Raw genomic sequence first — 18977 nt, forward strand, 5'->3', positions numbered from 1 at the left:
GACAAAGTCAGTCCTTCCCTACTTGAAACCCAGATCACCCACTCAAACAGAACATTAATTAGTAAGAAGATAACCAAGGTGGGCACAAAACAGTTTGTTACTGAGTCTAGCTGACACAACTATGTTGCTTGGAGGCAAGACACACTGCTATGTGCATGCAGTGCACATAGCAACCCTCAGCATTTTGAGACTGGAGACATTGAAATGGATGAAAAAAGTTCATAAGCCTCAAGCCTGTCCAGTTGTGAATCCCAGGCTATTCCACACTACTGCTCTCCTGGTCCAGAAAAGAACTAGAACATAATGTTATAAAAGACCAACAAGGCACTAAAATTCAACAATATTCTGTCACAGACAGCTTTGACTCCATAAAAAAAGCAAAACCACAAGATAGTACTACATAAATAAGCTTAAAGAAACTATTTTGATACTAATTAATTTCTCTATAGCAAGAGCTAACTGGGAAATGGTCTATTCTCTCCATCTTTGCCCAAATAAACACGCAAAACTGAATGCAAAGAGGTGCAGGACACCAACAGCTACGCAACAGTGGCTAATACACCCAAAGCACAGCAGAGTGCCAGCAGAGGTCAGTGCCCAAGTTTTAGGTTGTTCACGTATCTCTTTTAATGTGGCCCTAATTCTCAAATGATACAAACTAAAAATGCATAAGCATAGCTCAGATGCTACTAAGAAAATAGTCTTGGCAAACCTCTGTGGAGCAAAAACTAAAAGACAAAGAACAAGCCATAATGGCCAAGAGGAGGCAGAACAGCTGGACAACCTTACTAGTTTGGGAATATAATACCAGTAAAATAAATACAGAACAAAACAAGTTACAACAGGAGCTTTCAGATAAAAGCACAAATGCCAAACACAATCTAAACCTGAAGCATGCTTAAAAAACAAAACAAAACAAAACAAAAAAACAACCCACAAAAAACACCAGCCAGCACAACCAAAAAAGTATACTGGAAAGTATACTAGCAAGAATGAGCAGATCTACAAAAATAACTAAGGCAACCATTTCTGGGACAACACATGACCTTCTGGTCATTACATGTTGGAGGTAGAACTTCAAGACTACCTGGACACAAAGGTAAGATCAATGAGAGAACAAGAAGGTCTACACTAAAACAATTATCAGACTCATGGTCCACATGCAGGAGTTTTCAAGGGTCAAGAATAAAATAATTAAGCTAACAATAGCCTGTAAATCCATTAAGAACACATTTTAAAAAGTTTGAAATAGTAATGAATTATCTAGAAGCAAAGAAGGGCAATCTAGAAAACGCTAGACTTGAAAATGTAGCATCTCTGCTTGTGATGTTTGACCCCAGTGAGAGAACAGAATAAGACGCTCAGGAAATAACATAAGGACAATCTAACAGGGAGAAAACAAAAGGAGGATGACCTCTTAAGGGATTTTAAAATTTCCAATAGAAGCATAGAGGCAGCGCATAATCAAGAGTCAGACGGCAACCGAAGAGTTCAAAGAAGTACTTCAATAGTATCCTACGCACACAAAAAAGCTAAGAACTATGGGGGAAGATAAAAAAATGGATCAGAAAGCAAAGATAAGAGACAAGTCACAGAGTGGGGAAAGATCTACCTACAAAAGTCATCAAGGACCTTGAGTGAATTCCTGCTAGAAAACTGGGAAGGATCATGTAATAAAGTAAAACAACGAAATAGAGGCCAACAGCTTTCCAAGTGGAAAAAACAAATAGAAATCAAATGCACTTGGGAAGATAAAAATTCTAAGCACTCTTACATTTTACAAGTTACTCATTTATCTGTAATAACTGAAGAAAGACTGAGGATTTACCAAGCACAGCTATTCCCCCTCATTTCACAAGACGGTCGCAAAGGTAGCTAGGATTCCAGATAGCAGCTAAGAAAAATGTTTTCCTCTGAAAGCTCCCCATTTTAAGCCCAGGAAGCTACTGTCAATGACCTCACCATACTGTAGGCTCTGGAGGAGACTGTCTCATTTGCACACAGAGGTGCCAGCAGAAGTCCTGGATGCCAAGCGTTTATCCCCAATGCCCCAAAAAGAGTTCCTGTGGAACATGCACACTTTGACCAGTCAAAGCCACCTGCCCCTCCACTGCATTCTCTCACAGCATGTGACTTCTGCTCCCTGGGAAATGCATTTCATTTGCAGCATGAGTATCTGGCTTCATCATCTGGACGTTGGTTTGTGCTCATCTCCACCTGCTGCCTGTAGAGTTCTTTCCTTCAATTTCCATTTCTCATATCCCACAGAATCTTTTAAGTGTTAAAATCAACTGTTAAATTTCTCACTGATATGATACTTTAACTTCTAAGTCTTCTAGCACAAAAATTATTTCCTAATTCTTCAACAATTCACTTGGCTCTCTCTGAAACCTCTCATTAGTCTACTTTTCAAATTTGTTGACAACCTCACAGAACACGATCATTCCACATGCAGTTCTATCAGTGTGACAGTTATCAAAAGTCTTCTGATGCACACTCAGCACTTCCCTACTGAACCACCGAGGTTATTTGCTTGTTTGTTTGATTTTGCCTCAAGGCTGCTACAGGAAAGCACATTCAGGAGACGGAACCAGGACTGGAATCACATTCCCACAGAGTCCAGCTTGTATTTTGGGCTCATGTTCTTCATCCCCACGTACACGACTTCATGCTTCACAATACTGATGCACATTGCCCCCCATCTGCCAATTAAAGACAGCCGTTTCATGTCTTGCCACACAACATTTCAAAAACCCACACAAATGGCAAGTAAGGAGAAATCTGGAGACTAGCAGCATAAAGAGGACAAAGTTAGATTAATCTAGTACAGAAACTGTGAGGCCATATGGTTGATAAGTAGAAAAACTGCTAAGCTGAACAGCTTGAAAAAAATATTGTAAAAGGCTTTCAAGTGGTTGGAAGACAGAGGTAGGAAAAGTATTTCAATTTAGTTGAGGCTACCTTAAAAGCATACAGCAGAATTAGTCCTCCCCCTTTAAACTACTGATATAAAAAAAAAAAAACCACAACACATTAAAAATACTGTGACAAAAAGTTTTTTTCAAAGCAGGAAAAGCCAGAATTTATATTTAATTGGCAAAGCAGAGGCCATAATGGATTTTCATTTAGAAGAGTTCTTACATGCAAAAGCCTCCTTAACTTATCTTACATAATCAATGCTACTCGGAAAGCATGGCATCTGCTGCAAACTCGGGCACTTGAAAGTCATGTAATAAAGATCCGCCCACAAAATATTTAGCCTGGTTGCTGAAGGGGTCCTCTGAAATAATCAGCACACAAGGAACTGGGGGAAGGAGATCAGTTTTAAATATGAAAGGGCATTTAATTATGGTATTATGTACCTACAAAATACATATCAACCACCGAGGTCTTAAAATTGTACAGTAATTTCTGGCACATAATGTCACTGACTGTTGTATCAGGTTAAACAGATGCCTAAATCAAGACAGTAGTTGAGAAAAGCCACATGTGTTACAAGATGGGTGAACTAAACAACAACTCCTCAACATTTTTACTGAGGGGAGTATCATGGGGGGGTAGAGAAGTCCACCCAGTATACAGCGCCATCAGTAAACAAAGAAGCAGAAAGAGGAAGCAGCAAGAAAATTCTAGCAGCAACCGAAAGTAGCAAAAGGTATTTTCCTGCTGCATATTGCAAAGGGAGACAGACAGCTACCAGGCACATGCTAAATACTTCACTCCTGTTTAAAATGCAATACCTGATGGAAAAGGTGCTATTTTTACAGAACTGGCACGATTTCTTGCTCATTTGTGCTACGAAAATGATACCCAGGATAAAAAAGTGCGTGCTAGGAGTGAGCTGGAACTCTGCTAGCTCAGGATTTTATTTTGGGAGTCTTGTAAGTAACAATGCAAGAGGACTAAGTTCCACAGAGTCACTGATATAACCTCCCTTCAGAAACAAATTATGCCTCCAATTCTGAAATTCCTAGAATAAGTAGAATCCATTCCCTCTTCTGAAAGCTTGTCTAGAAGTAAAAGCAGTTTCAAACTACAACAAGAAACTATTTTGTTCCTTAGGGAGCAGCAAACTAACAAACAGCAGTGGCCAGGCACACTCTGAATATACCACCCAAGGACGGCTGTGGAGTTTAAGGGCATTTTTTCTGTAAAACATCAGCCAGCTTGATGGCTGGGGAAACACATGGAAGGCTGCCAAACATGTGGAAAAGTTGTTTCCCCTGGTAGGAGCCAGTGCCTCTGACAAGGAGCAAACGGTGGGGAAAAATCCTTACGACAGGGAACCCACCCACCCCCCAGTCAACTTGCACACGCATATTCTGCGAATCACAAATGCCATCAACTCCCAGCTTTCCAAGGCCTCTTTCGGCACACAGGTGGCGATGCAGATGCTCACCATTCCTCTACTGACAGCAGAGCTCTACATCCTACTTGGTTTATGCCATCAAAACTCTATTAAATACAGAAAAACTTTCTCGTGAGCTTTTAGTATTGAGGTGATGCAGCCCAAAGAAAGATCTCCAGATATAAAGTTCCCCATGGTCTTGGCTAAACAGTATTTTCTCCAGCTGAGAAACAGAATCTTGGAGCAAAATGTTTGCCCGAGATAGGATTAAAACTTGGAATTACACAACTCTCTTCCAAACCACACCTCAGCACAGAGCATTTGCAGTTTCTGCTGACATGAGATGCAGCCAGAAGGACTCAGGTTCTTCAGAACTTCAAAATGTAAGTTTGTTTAGAAAGCATAACAGCTTATCAACATTACAGACTTACTTAGCCTCACAAAAGAGCAGAACAGGTTTTCAGGGCGATAGTCTCACTTATCCTTCTTAGCCATGCTGTTAATGCAACTTCCAACTCACTTCTGATACCAGCTTTGGCTTCCAAAAACCATCATATTTTTCCTACAGACAAGAACCTCCTTTACTACAGAATTACCTTCTGTAATATTAATACAGTGTAACCTACCCTGAACACCTGAGGTCATCAGTGCACAGGATAAGACACTCGTACTCTTCTGGGCTGGGAACTCCGCATCTTCTCTCTGGCTACTCTTCTCTCCTCCTTCCTCTCCCACCAGTTGTCTGGTTCAATTGCTCACAATCACCCGCAGATTTTATACAGTCCCTATGAGTTTGTACTATACTCACTAATCTGGAGTCTTAAACATATAATAGTGATTTAATGCAACATGTCTATGCACACACACACACGTGCATGGAAAGACAAACCATGTCCCAACCCAGTAACAAGATTTGAACCCTACGCTCCAGATTAGTGAGTCTTTTACCCGTTCACAGAAACAGTTAAAATGCTGGCAACATTTCACTACAGTACAGGCATCTAATGTTTCCAGAACAAAGGAAAAAAAAAAATTTTGAAAGATCAACTCAGAACAAGTCACAGAGTGCACTTTCCCTTGACGTTTGTCTGCTGGGATACCTGCCAAGTGAAAGAACGTGGTTAAAAAAGCAGCTAAATTTTTAAGTTATATAGAAAAGCTTTATTAATGATTTTCTTTATTGAATTCCTGCTCTGCACGGGGAAAAAAAAAAATCCATGCTGCTCCATGCATGCATTAACTTATGTAAAAGACTCAATCTGAGATTAGTAAGAAATCTTTGCACTGTGCTTTGCTAGATTTCAACTTCATAAGGAAGTGAAATTTAGACAGTGCATGCAAAACTACACGAAATATGAAATTACCCTGAAGAAAAGAATCTCTTGGAAAAAAAAAGGATTCTCAATAAAACATGAGAAGAAGCTGGAGAATATTCAAACATCAAATTAAATTACAGAGTATTAAGTATTTATGCTTTTATATGAAGATATGCTAAAAAAGGGCAGGAAACCAAGTAAACTTCAGAACTGATTATGACTGATGTGAAAGGAAAGCACAGAGCAATTACAAATGCATTAATATGGAGCAACGCCAATGACTCAAGTAAGAGAAGTTGAATTTAGCTTACTCACTAAGAACCTATTAAGTAACAAACAAAAAAGCTTCATTACTTCTTTTTTAAATATAAATCCCTTAAAAATAGGTAAAAAGCTTTGTGAAATAACCCTTGAAAGAGCAGCAGAAAGAAAACTGAACATATACAAATGATCCAGTCTCGACTGCCACCAGCCCACTCACATTTGACAGGGAGTGATGACATGCAACAAAGGAAGCACCAGAAAGTAGAATAAAAGTCCCCCCGGACCATCAACATATATATATTCAACATAAATATCTAGACTCAGCAGTCTCGGGAAGAGCCTGAACTGCAGGCTACTGGAAGACAGCAGTATACCATGGCAGATGCATTACTAATTATGCCCTCTTCTTACAGGGAACGTTTTTTACCTCCTCCCACATGCATTTGCTACTGCCCACACTAAGGGGCAGGCTACTGGACACACCTGGTCCAGATCCAGTACAGTCTTCCTCATATTTTCAACAGTACGAGTACGATTCATACGCGGTTTTGGGGTTATCAAGGCAACTGCTGTACAATGTTAGTAGCTTAAAGACATAAAACAGGATAGAAAACACCACTGAACCTAACAGCAAAATACTTACTGCTTGTCATCCTATTTTGCTATCATATGTCTATGGAAGAATGAGTTCTCAACTTTTTCCTCCTTCCATTTCAAACACAGAAAGAGGTTTAGAGTCCAATCTTTATACGCAACTTGCCTTACACGACACAGCCAGCTTTGCTGTAGGAAGGCATAACATTAGTCCAGCAGGGCTCGTTATAACCCAAAGATGTTAAAGCATACTGCTTTCCTGAGAGGTAGCCTTTGCCCTGGCCACTTATAAAGGTCCTTATTGTTCGATCAGCAGTTTGTGCACTGATCAGCACACACCAATGTCAGCCCTAACAAGGAGAGAGGCAGTCCAGCTGCTTCTTCCCCTCTGTCTTCCCAAACAGTGCTTTTGAACTAACAGTTATTATGCATTTAACTTACAAGACTAAGTAACAGCACAAGAGCCAGAAAGCAGAACTTGCTAAACCAATGCACCCAACTGCATAAGGAAGACATTACGTCGAATATACGTGCTTAACTAACAGAGATAAGGGCAAGGAAATAGCCAAGATAAAGGATTATCTGTTACGTTGTACTTTATGTATGACTTAATAAAATTCTTTCAGCCATCATTATCAGCATCAAGCAAACAACTTCACAAGTTTTACATTACAATAAGCAAATGTTTATTCCTATGTCATTAGAAAATATTAATCTGCATACTGATAATCATTTTCATTTAAGTATTACTAGAGATTAATTAAAAGTCCTTACATACCAGATTAGCTGCTGAAAAAAGAAAAGACTGAGGCCTGGGAATGCTACAGAGCTCCTTTTTAGCTTTGCTTCATGTGGAAACAAAAGGTTATGATCTGGTCTTGCACAGCTGCCTCTCTAATACTGACTGACTGTCAACCAGTACGTGATTATGTACATGATATGAATGTTTAGAGGCTTTTCACGTGGTACTTCTACAGAAAGTTGATTGTAATCCTATGGACGTTCTCCTGATCCATTTACCCAGTATTGTATCTCAGAAGTTAAGAATTGTTTCAAAATAGGTTTCACTGACCTATTTGATCCATTCTTCAAGTTTAGCACTAGCAAGATCTTGATCTCAAATGAGATCACTTGGCAGCAAATTCTATAAGTTAACAGTATTGTACAGAAAAACATTTTCTTTATCAATATCGTCTGATGGCCTACTCAAAGGAAAGCAAGTAGGCCATCAGACTAGTAAAATCACGGAATTGACTTGATACGAGCAGTTCCTTACCATTGCAAGCAACTTCCATTCTACACCATTCACTCTACACATACGATATTGCATCAAGCCCCCATTTTACTCATCTCTTCTCTAAATTAGATATTAGCCAGAGAATATCTGTGTCAATATTTACAGGCTTCTATAATTGCCTTTGCGGGGGGAGTGTTCAGCTATTTCTATACCCTTTTTAAGGGGGAAATACCAGAACTATGAGCATTCTCTACTGGCAGCTTTGGAAATACACTTCAAGATCCATTTTTTTCTACAATGGTAGAAGACTTTTTTTTTTTTCTTCCCTGTGCAGTCTGCAGAGGTAGCTTTTTAAGTAGACTGGCTCAACATAAATAGCACTTTCGTCTCCTAAGCACTATAGAAACCTAAGCTATTTAATCCTTACACAACCTATTTGAAATGGGTTTTAAAACGGAAGACTGTTGCTAAGACAAGAAACCAGCAGCAGAACCACTGAAGAACCTTTATGTTCAAGATTTTCTCTCCTCCTTCAAAATACCCAACACAAAGAAATCCACAATAGCCAGTGATAACTAGGCTTTCACAGAGAACATGTGGTTCCTAAGGACTAGCAAACAAGCTGGACAAAACAGCAGAAACCTTTAGAACATGTTTGCTTACTTTGCCAGGAAATGCTGTCCAGGCCACGTGCCATCTTCATTTTTCACTTCTATTAGAACAACCTGAAAGAGAGTTCAGGTAATAAAGAAAGGTAACTGCAAGTCTGCTACACATTTTGCAAAATCATTAACAAATCACATTTTCAATGTTTGCTCAAAGTACACAAAAGCAAGTGAAAAAATTACATATCAGAGACAGCAGCACATGAGAATCTTAAAAAAAAAGTTATGCCCCTTACCTGACCCTGATAGAGCCCTGCATCTTGCACAGTGCTATCCAGTTTGCTGAGCTGCTCGTAAGTATTACTCATATACTTGTTCCATAACCTAGTTTCCTTCCCAGCTGGGATATTAAATAGTTTTCTCATTTCTTTCTCGATGGTAGCTGTTCAGGAGGAAAAAAACACCAAAATTCCTAAAACATGAGTGCTTTTGAAAAAAAATGACAAGCCAGACATTCAGCAAGGAGGTACATCATCCATCCTTCAAGATCCTCCAAGTAGAAAATGTATAACGGCAGTTATAATTGCTCATATAGCTTGTCTAATATTTAGGCTGAAAGAATGAAAAACTCCTGGTTTCAGTCATGTATTTGCCTGTCAAGCCCTCAAAACAACAATGCTCAGAACACATTGCGAAGTTTCTGCCCAAAGGCCAACTTCTGTGAAACAGTCATCATTTGAAAACACAGGTTCAAGAAGGAAGTGTTTTCAGTTACTATTGTCAGGCCATACATCAGCAAACTGGAGAGAAAAAAAAAAAAAAAGCATCTTTATGGACATACATGACAGCTGACATTCAGCATTTTTTCATGGGAAAATATAGCGATGACACAGAGAGAAAGTGAGAGACAGGACAAATTTCAGGAAGAACAGAAGTGTAGGAAGAGCCATTAAGAAGATGTCTAAAATATTCACACACTAGAAAGAAGGAATCGTAGGAGAACCAGAGACAGAACTGCTTTACGTGAGTGACGTGGATGTTTCTTAAGGACACAAGTTAGTAAGCAATGTGCTCCTCAAAGCTCTTAACCACAACTCCCTGTGTTGCACACAGAATCACTGTGGCTGGAAGAAACTGAGGAGGTTACTAGTCCAACCACTCAAAGCAGGGTCAGCACTGAATTCAGACCAGGCTGCCTGGGGCTTATCCAAACAGGTGTTCAAAACTTGCAAGGAAGGAGACTCCCCCGCCCCTCTGAATCCTGTTCAAATGTCTAGCTGTCCTAGGAGGGAAAACATTTTCATTATACTCGGTTGGAATCTGTCCTGTCTCAATTTATGACTACTGTCTGTTGTTTTTTTGCTTTGTGACTCAGTAAATAGCCTGACTCCATGGTCTCAGTAACCTCCTCATAGGTGCTACCAGGTCCCCCCAAAGCCTTCTCTTCTCCAGGCTAAACACAGCTCCCTCAGCCTCTCCTCACACATCACGTGCTCCAACCCCGACTGTCCTATTGGTACCCACCAGACTTGCTCCACTTTGTCAACATCGTTCTTGTTCTGGAGGGCACAAAACATCTCCTGAGGTAGCATCAGAGCACAGCCTCATGTGTCAGAGAACTACTTACCAATAGTATCTGCTTTGCTAAAGTGACAGCTAATTACATTGTCAGGATCACTGCTCTCACACAGCTTCAGCTCAAGAAGATAAACTTCAACCTTATAGTGCTTCACAAACAGACCATATTCCACTACCTGCAAACAGAAGGCAGACGCGATAAATAAAATAACAAAAAGTTAAAATACTGAGCAGTCCTCTGTAACGTACACTTGTCTAAATATTTTAAGTCTTTAGGAGTCTTGCAAGTCAAGCCATAAACTGAACACTGACTTGCTCTCAAGTCCAGATTCAGTCACAACCTCTGTCAGATGGTTTTGGGGGTTTTATTTTGTTTTTAAAGTGTAAGAAATCCCAGTGCTTTCCTTCCACAGTGCAAAGTTCCAAAGGTCCATCATCACAGGTGAACCGATAGCGCCAGCTAATTACCCATGAAAAATATTTGATCACACACAGTCAGAACATTCTAGAAAAAAAACATCTTTTGCCTCTAGTCTTTGGCTAAGGTTTACATAAAAAGAGAAACAAGTCTGGAACACTGGAGCTCCTTTTGATGACATTGCTTTATTTCAGGATCATTTTCAAATCAATTTCACATCCGAGAGAATACTCCAATAGGTACATCTACTCATCGCACTAGCTTTCAGCATATTTTTAGAAAGGTATTCTGTAAGACTAGACACCACTCTTCACCTACAGGTCATAAAGCACATTATGCCAGAAAGAAAAGCACATTTTGGAGGCCGGTTATGAGTCAACTGTGATGTAACTGGAGAGAGAAGAGAAGAGAAAAAAAAAAAGCCAAACCTCAATTCTCTCCACAGTTCTTTGCAGCTATAAAGCATATGAAATTGAGATCATGTTTCATCGAACCAGCAGGTATAATTTTTAAGAGTAACAATGTTTAAGAGGCATTTGGACAATGCCCTTAATAATTTGATTTAACTTTCGGTCAGCCCTGAAGAGGTCAGGCAGTTGGCCTAGATGATTGTTGTAGGTCCCTTCCAACTGAAGTATTCTATTCTATTCGTGTGACACCAGACTTGCTATGATCTACATCTGTATCATTTTACAGAAAAAAAAAACTAGCCAGCTTTGGAAAGAAACAAAGAATTAAGACTAAGACTTATTGGGAGAATTTGGCTAAATTATGCTTCCCTCTTCTGCGTGTTTATGGGATTGTATTAAAGGTAAATAATTAACAAATACATTTGGAAAGATCTTCAGTATTTTGCTGTTACAACAGAAAGTAAAACTCCCTTTTTAAATAGCTTCTTGACAGGCAAATTAGACTTTTTTTTTTTTGAAGAATGCAAAGGAGCCGATTCAGAAGTTCTCCATTTCTTTTTCAGAAGGAATTTCATTAAATGGGACTTCCTGTTCTCCAGGATTCTGTAGTTAGAAACAAATAAATAAGAACCCTATTCAGAAATGAAAGAACTCTTTCCAAGAAGAAGTTCCTGATCAGATCACTGTGTCCGTTACGACAGATGAATGGCAAGAAGAGTCTTTAATTGCCTGCAGATGTCTTTTAAACAGTGTCTGATCAGCCAGCTTGTTCTCTGTCAAAGTAAAACTCGGGTCATCCTGTTGGACAGCAATTTGAGCAGTGCACATTCAGCCGCTGAGGAAGCGCACTGTTCTATGTTTTGCACATTAATACACTTTGCAGTGGGACTCTACAGAAGGCCACTCAAAAATATGGTTTGAGATTATCAAAAGAAAGCTGAACCAGAAATAAATCTAACCTAATCCTCCTGTACTTGTCTCTGATCATCAGGCACATAGCGACGGAAGAAATACTAGCTTGTAAAATTACAAAGATGCCTGAAAATTACTTCCCACATCCTACTTTTATGGATGTTTTGATATACGAATTACAGTTGACCCAGCTTTAGGAAAAGGATTAAAGCATTCAAGGACTACAAGTTTAAGTGCTTTACTTCCAATGCTATCTGGAGAATACTGTAACCAGATACTGACCACATTCCACTCAGGTGCAGTGCTGCAGCTTGTGTCCCCCACTGACCTTTCACTTTTTATTTTTTGTAAGAGGCTGTAACATCTCACAACCCTACTATTCTACTATATTTCAACATTTTTTTCAATGTAAAAATCCACTTTGGTTACCAGGTTAAAAATAAACAACAGAGACTGAAACTCTTATATCAATTCAAAACTTCAAAAATTTACTTATAAGCGGACCACAATAACTCAGCATCTTCTGTCTGGAAAACAGCAGTAGCTCTGAACTCTAGCCCTCACCAAATACAGTCTTGGACAGTGGCATCTGATATCCCAAGTAAAGGAAGCTCATACAGTTAAGCTTGTCACCCAAGTGCTTCCCCACCTCTTGTCCAACTTCTGAATTTTTCAGAAAAGGGAGCGTCTAATAACATGTCAGGCTTTGTGAAAGCAGTTAGCCAGTTCATGAACGAAAGCTTCCTCGCTCAGAGAGGCACTGATCATGTAATAGTTCTAGTTCTTCTTCCCAGTACAGACTTTCTATTCCTCAAGAAATTATCTGTTTCTACTAAAACCACATCGCCTTTATACGTTACAATTCTTTTCCACTCCCCTCACGTCTGGTTTACACGGGAGTTCTGTCTACTCAGCAGAGTGAACCTGGGATCATTTACGCTTTCTGAAGATGTCAGAATTTCTTGCTATGCACAATTTCTAGCCCACACTGAATGACAACATTCCAGTACCGCTGATCAGCATGAGTGGGCCTGCAAGAGAGGGATCTGACTTCCTTTGACCATTCTGGTGCCACACTTTCCTGGGTCTTGCAGAACTTGAAGCAACCCTTGCTGTAACATGACGCTACTTAAATTTAAGCAACATTAATTCTGTACATTATATCAACACTACTTGCTTGGTGTAGTGATTAGTCTTTACGAACCCCATCAACTGGCACTGCTCAATCTAGTCAGTGCAAAAACCTAAGACTAAAATAAAAACAAAAATCCTTTTACCCATAAACAAGCATCTGATAGATTTCCAAAACAGCAACTTGCGAATTTCATCTTCTGGAAGAGGCTACACACTCAGAATGCATTCATGACTGCATTTGCCAAACAAAAATAAGACTTAGAGAACAAAACCATGAATATGTCTCTTCTCATGATTTTAGAATCACAAAATTTTGGAAGAGAAAACAAGAACCACCTTAAACTCCAGAAAAAGTCCCTAAGCCATCTGTACTAAAAGACAATTTATTCCAATGCCTCGTTCTGTCCCAGAAGATTGATAAGCTTGACAACAACTTGCATTTTTCAACAAAGCACAAACTATTCCATGCAATATAAAAGCACTGCACCGGTCCAAACAATTATAATGTAAAAAGTTAACCAGAACAAGGTTCATGGTTCTCGCCCATACGACCCATCAGCTGAGAACCACTGAAGATTTGGGCATTTTAACTGTAATATTAGAAGGTCATTCTTTCAGATAACAAGGTAAAAAGACCTAATGTTATTACCTCCAAAGAGCTGCTGAGGATCCCGTCCTAACTCACATCTAGCAAACTAAACATCATCTAAGTTTGGTAAAGATCAGATAATGAAAGCAGGATGAAGATAACTTGGTTCACCCATACTTACTTTTCTCACAATAGGCTGCTGTCCATCTATGCAGCCATACCACATTACTAGTTTATTCCAGGCTTCAGTGGGAACCAATACGTAGTCTAGCTCATCAATGAGGTGTTCTTTTAAACTCTGAGTTTCTGGATCTAAAAGAGAAATAAATGCAAGTAAGCACAGCATTAAAGAGAATTCTTTCTTCTCAAGAACTACACACATGCTACCATGACCCTAAGAAATACCAACACTCCCACGGCTATAGAATCATAGAATCATTTAGGTTGGAAAAGACCTTTAAGATCATCAAGTCCAACCGTTAACCTAGCACTGCCAAGTCCACCACTAAACCATATCCCTAAGCACCACATCCACCCGCCTCCTAAATACCTCCAGGGATGGGGACTCAACCACTTCCCTGGGCAGCCTGTTCCAGTGCCTGACTACCCTTTCAGTGAAGAAGTTTTTCCTAATATCCAACCTAAACCTCCCCTGGTGCAGCTTGAGGCCATTTCCTCTCGTCCTATCGCTTGTTACTTGGGAGAAGAGACTGACCCCCACCACACTACAACCTCCTTTCAGGCAGTTGTAGAGAGCAATAAGGTCTCCCCTCAGCCTCCTCTTCTTCAGACTAAACAACCCCAGTTCTCTCAGCTGCTCCTTATAGGACTTGCGCTCTAGACCCTTCACCAGCATTGTGGCCCTTGTTTGGACACGCTCCAGCACCTCGATGTCCTTCTTGTAGTGAGGGGCCCAAAACTGAACACAGTACTCGAGGTGCAGCCTCACCAGTGCCGAGTACAGGGGCACTTTCACCTCCCTGGTCCTGCTGGCCACGCTATTCCTGATACAAGCCAGGATGCTGTTGGCCTTCTTGCCCACCTAGGCACACTGCTGGCTTGTATTCAGCCGGCTGTCGACCAACACTCCCAGGTCCTTTTCCACCGGGCAGGCAGAAACCGTGCCAGCCTCCTCACTTGCAAGGCCGGGACGGCCGCTTGTGTCCTCCCGGAAGACACGGCTTCAAAAGCGAAAGCGGCACGACGAGACGACCGCACACGAGAGTGAGTTACCCGAGCCCGGGCTGCGACCCGCGCACCCGGCCCCCACCACCCTGGGCCCCGCTCCCCCGCGGCCCAGCGCCGCCGGGCAGCACTCACCGCTGAAGAGACCCGAGTTATCGATAGGCCCAGGGAAGAGGCTGACATCGCCCACGCCGAACATATCCCAGCTATCGAAGCCCACGTACTTCTTCCACTGCTTGAACCACCGGCTGTCCACCAGGTACCTGCAACACACGGCACCGGGCGGCGCGGCCCCCTCAGCGGCCGCGAGGCGCGGCGCGGCCCGGCCCGTTCCCATAGGCCCCACCGCCCGGAGGGGAAGGGGGCGGAGGGGAGGGCCGTCCGGCCGTACTCACCAGGAATCCCCCGGCCTCAGGGCCGTGGCCAGCAGCGGCCCCAGCTCAGCCCGCTGCACCGCCGTGTCCGGCCGCACCCCGCCGCCGCCGCCGCCCTCGGCCGCCGCCGCCATGTCGGTGCGCGAGCCCCGTCGCGGGCGGATGTCGGCCCGCGCACGCATGCGCGCTGGGTAGGCCTGCTGCGCTCGCCCCGCCCCGCCCGCGCGCCCACTGACGGGCTGGGCGGGGCCGCGCGCGGGGGCGGTGCTGGCGGCGCCGGCGGGATGGCGGCAGCCGCCATCTTGCAGTCGCATTCCGTGGGCTGCGCTGGCCCGGCCCGGCCCGGCGGCTGCGGCAGAGGCCGCCCCGCATTGGCCCGGGGCTGCGCTGCGGCCCTCCCGGGCGGCAGAGGAATGCGGGCCCTTGCCGGGCGCAGCCCCTGCGGCTGCTGAGGCAGGTGGTGTCTGCCGCGCTGAGGGGCGGGCAGGATGGGCACCCCCCTCCCCGGGCCTCTGGGGCCGGCGGGGTGGAGAGCAGCCGGGGCTGGAGAAGGCTTAAGAGGGTGCAGGGAGGCCTCGGAGCAAGGCTGGAGGCATCGGGGCGCAGGAGGCCTCATGCCCGCGGGGGGTGGGCCTCGTCCCCGCGGTGGCTCTGTGGCCGAGAAGGTCCCCCTGGGCAGTCTCTCCAGAGCAGGTGGCTGAAACGTTTGGCGTGGACTGGGTGGTTTCAGTGTTAAGATGCTCCGTTTTCTCCCATAACTGACTTCACAGAGCCCTCTGGTCAGGGCGTTGGCTAGGGAAGGAGGCTTGAAGTTGTTACGGGAATAAACGGGAGAGCGGCTCTGAGTAACCAGCCGGGAAGCGCTCAGGAGTTTGCAAGTGTCTCTGCAAAGAACCTCTCAAGAAGTGATTTAGGCATTTGTCTCTCGAGCAGCAGATCCTGGGCTGTTTAGGGAACCTGTCCTTCAGAAGCGGAAAAATTGGGAGGGATTCAGATGATGACTCAGAGACTTAAAAACCTGCTTTAAACCGATACACCAAAGAAATTTGTTCACCTCATGGTAAAAACGGCAGGGAGGGTGTGCTGGGGCCGTGACTGCCTGTGCAGGGGAGCACTCTCCTGGCAGCCGGTGTCCGGCAGTGCAGTGGGCCGATGGGCTCTGCCTCATGCCAGCCAGGCCTGGCAATGCTGCAGCATTTCTGCGTAAAATGCTAAAGGCCTTTTATTTTTTTGACAGCAGGGCAAGTCCATCCAATTAACACTGAAAAAGAAGACCATTTTCTCCTTCCAGCAGGAGTTGAGCCCTGTTAGTTACTCCTGTTTTTCTCAAAGGGCAGGGCCCCTTTGGGCTTCAAGAAACTAATACACCCTGTTATGGCAAGACTGGGTGTGTTTTTAAAATGAGTCAGCTATTCTGAGGTAATGCTTACTTGGCTGACCTCACTCTGCTCATGAATTACTCCTAATAGAAAGTGCGGTAAACAATTAAAATGGTCTTAGTCAAAGCTTTCTGATTAAGTACTAGGAAATGACATTATTGCAGTTTCACCGTAGGTAGGGGTGTCTGTGTACTTGTGTCTCTTGCAGCCATTTCGCTTTCCTTTCAGCCATTCAGCTTCCTGCCCTTGTCTCCAGCTGAACCTGATGGCTGCTCACTGCAAGAGTGGCACTGATGGGAACAAAGCCCTTTCAGGTGCCACCCGGTTGGAGGCAGGTGTTTGCTACCTGCCTTACGATGGCAATGATCAAAAATGGTGACTGAAAGCTGTCTTAAAAGTTAGCGGGCGCAACAAAGCTCAGCAGGAGGAGAAAGGGATTTTAAATAGCTGAAAGAACCTTTAACAGGCTGAGTAAGAAAGGTCTTGGGCTCCACTTGACAGCATTTCCGTTGAGTAGACACTTCTGAACACCACATCTCATCAGCCATGATTTCGGGAGATGTGCTAGGGTTTGGTGGGCAGAACACCAGGGGACCTGGGAGAGGGAGGTAGGGGCGGGAAGGATGATTTCCCTTGCAGCAAGCTAACTCTCCTGACAGCGTTCAAATATCTGAACTTGTTTAAAGATTTAAGAAGTTGATGGCAACTATCAGCAGCTAAGGGGGGGGGGGGGGGGAATCATTGGGAGGGAGGAGAAGCAGGGGCAAACATTCTCTAGAAAGGGGGGAATATATGGGACTCTGATATGTAGAAGAATGGAAAAGCAGGGTGAACGCTAACAGAGGGATTAGCTGTTTGCAACAGAAGTGTAGAAGTAGAAAAAAAACTGAAAGCGTGTAGGAGTGTAGAAGTGACAGACAGAAGATATTGAAAGGACAACGTCCTCAAGCCACAGAAGCATCTAAGTGTGCTAAAGTAGTATTTATTTTAAGGTTTCCTACTGAGTCGGTCTGTTTCTCTCTGGAATTACAGAAATAGAACTGGGCCATTTTATAATGCCTGGGAAATCACCTGGGATTGCTCAGGTCTGCCCTCAGCATAGAGCTGCTACCTGTAGTGAAACGTCTTCCTCCCCTCTGGTCACAGCACTAAATAACGTTGGGGTGCGAGAGCCTGCATGGGGGCTGCGCTCTTCTGCAGGCGTTCCACTGTTTCCAGCCCGCAGGCTGCCCTTTCCAGTGCAGCCCGCTTTACCCCAGAAGCCAGCTGCTCTGGGGAACACTGAAATGAGATGGTGAATAACACGCTGGGAAGCTTTTATCTATGTTGCAGAGTTCCTGCTGGTGTGCTTACACTGGGATCATTCGTTTTCCTGCTGGCATGGCTAATTTTCATCCTGGAATCACATCACTATACTTCTGCTGGCGTGGCTGTATCTGTTCTGGAGCTGCTGCTTTGTTTTTCTGCTAGCACAGCTCCGGCAGCCGGAAGGTAAATAAATCCCTTGGCCATTAGCACTGAATAAGCACGGTGTAAGCTGCCTTTCTGACCAGCAGCCTCGGCGAGAGACCCTTTCTGGCAGGGCTGCCGTCAGAACAGCAGCAGGTGTTGCGGTCTGCTCCCCCGCAGCCGCGCAGCTTGGCAGTCCGATACGGAACAGGCAAAGCTGAGGAGGTCCCGCTCAAATGGCTCGAGTTGGTGAGTCAGGATTGAGGAAGTGCCGCAGCTCATCTCGAGAAGGATTTTTCAATGCAGCGAGTTCCTGCTGCCCATGATCCCCTGTACTCTCCACCTATTTCAACATCCTGCCTTAATGAGGGAAGTAAATGTAACTGAAAAAATAATCCCCCAAATCGAGCAACTTCTGCTCCAAAACTGAAATAGGTACTGAAAACATCCTGTTTTTTCCATGCATCTGTACTGGAAGTTAAGAAATATCCCGGTGAGGATTGTGCAATCCGAGTTCAAAGCTCCGTGACTCAGGGGTGGCAGCGAGCAGGGTGGGGCCGGCTGTAGGTTTTGCCCCAGTGGCTCAAGTCAGCCTGGAGTGTAGGTACAGTAACAAAGCAACCAGCGAATTGGTGAGGTGAGAAGCTACGAACAGGGGAAAAAAAACCCCAAAATCTCAAATCCCAAGTGTTTTTAGTTACGAAAACTGCACTAATGCTTGAAGGTGTTATGCTTTCCTTTTGAAAGCCCAAGTTTCTAGTCTGTGTACTCCCCAGTCCAGCACCAAGTTGATACTCAGTGCTACGAGACCTGGTGAGGGGTGGCTTGTAATGACAATGTGCTCACAGAGCTCTTTAAGGATTCAAAATTAACCCGCGGAAGGACCTGAGCCACTGGGCAGAAGGATAGCAGCTGAAATTTGGCACAGGCTCACGGTTTCCCAGGGGAAACCCAGCTGTTCAGCAGCAGGCTGTAAACCCAGGATCGCCACGCAGGAACGACATCAGGATTACTGTAACAACTCCGTGAAATACCTGTCAGCTCCGTGGCTGGCAGGAGTCAAAAAAGCGTTAGGGAAGGAGTAAAAAGAGGAAAATACTGCCTGGACCCTGGCATCCCCACACTTTGTCACATGCAATTCCTGTGGCCCAAGGGCAACAAGGACACTCTGAGGCAAGGCAGTTT

General features: G+C 43.8%; 1 protein-coding gene across 6 annotated transcripts in view; it reads right to left on the bottom strand.

Annotated features, from left to right (window-relative positions):
* Window positions 1-15161, bottom strand: part of USP4 (ubiquitin specific peptidase 4) — a 57340-nt gene extending 42179 nt beyond the window's left edge. For all 6 annotated transcript variants that reach the window (XM_087743779.1, XM_087743777.1, XM_087743775.1 and 3 more), the window contains exons 1-6: window positions 14986-15161; window positions 14726-14853; window positions 13587-13717; window positions 9992-10118; window positions 8661-8806; window positions 8423-8484 (exon numbers count right to left, since the gene is read on the bottom strand). In XM_087743779.1, the coding sequence (XP_087599905.1) occupies window positions 8423-8484; window positions 8661-8806; window positions 9992-10118; window positions 13587-13717; window positions 14726-14853; window positions 14986-15146 (755 nt within the window). In that variant the 5' untranslated portion in view covers window positions 15147-15161. The remainder of the gene's footprint in view (window positions 1-8422; window positions 8485-8660; window positions 8807-9991; window positions 10119-13586; window positions 13718-14725; window positions 14854-14985) is intronic.
* Window positions 15162-18977: the final 3816 nt, after the last annotated feature.

This window comes from Nipponia nippon, unplaced genomic scaffold (assembly GCF_047370975.1).
Source record: "Nipponia nippon isolate SJK-2023a ecotype South Korea unplaced genomic scaffold, ASM4737097v1 scaffold_9, whole genome shotgun sequence".
Classification (NCBI taxonomy): domain Eukaryota; kingdom Metazoa; phylum Chordata; class Aves; order Pelecaniformes; family Threskiornithidae; genus Nipponia; species Nipponia nippon.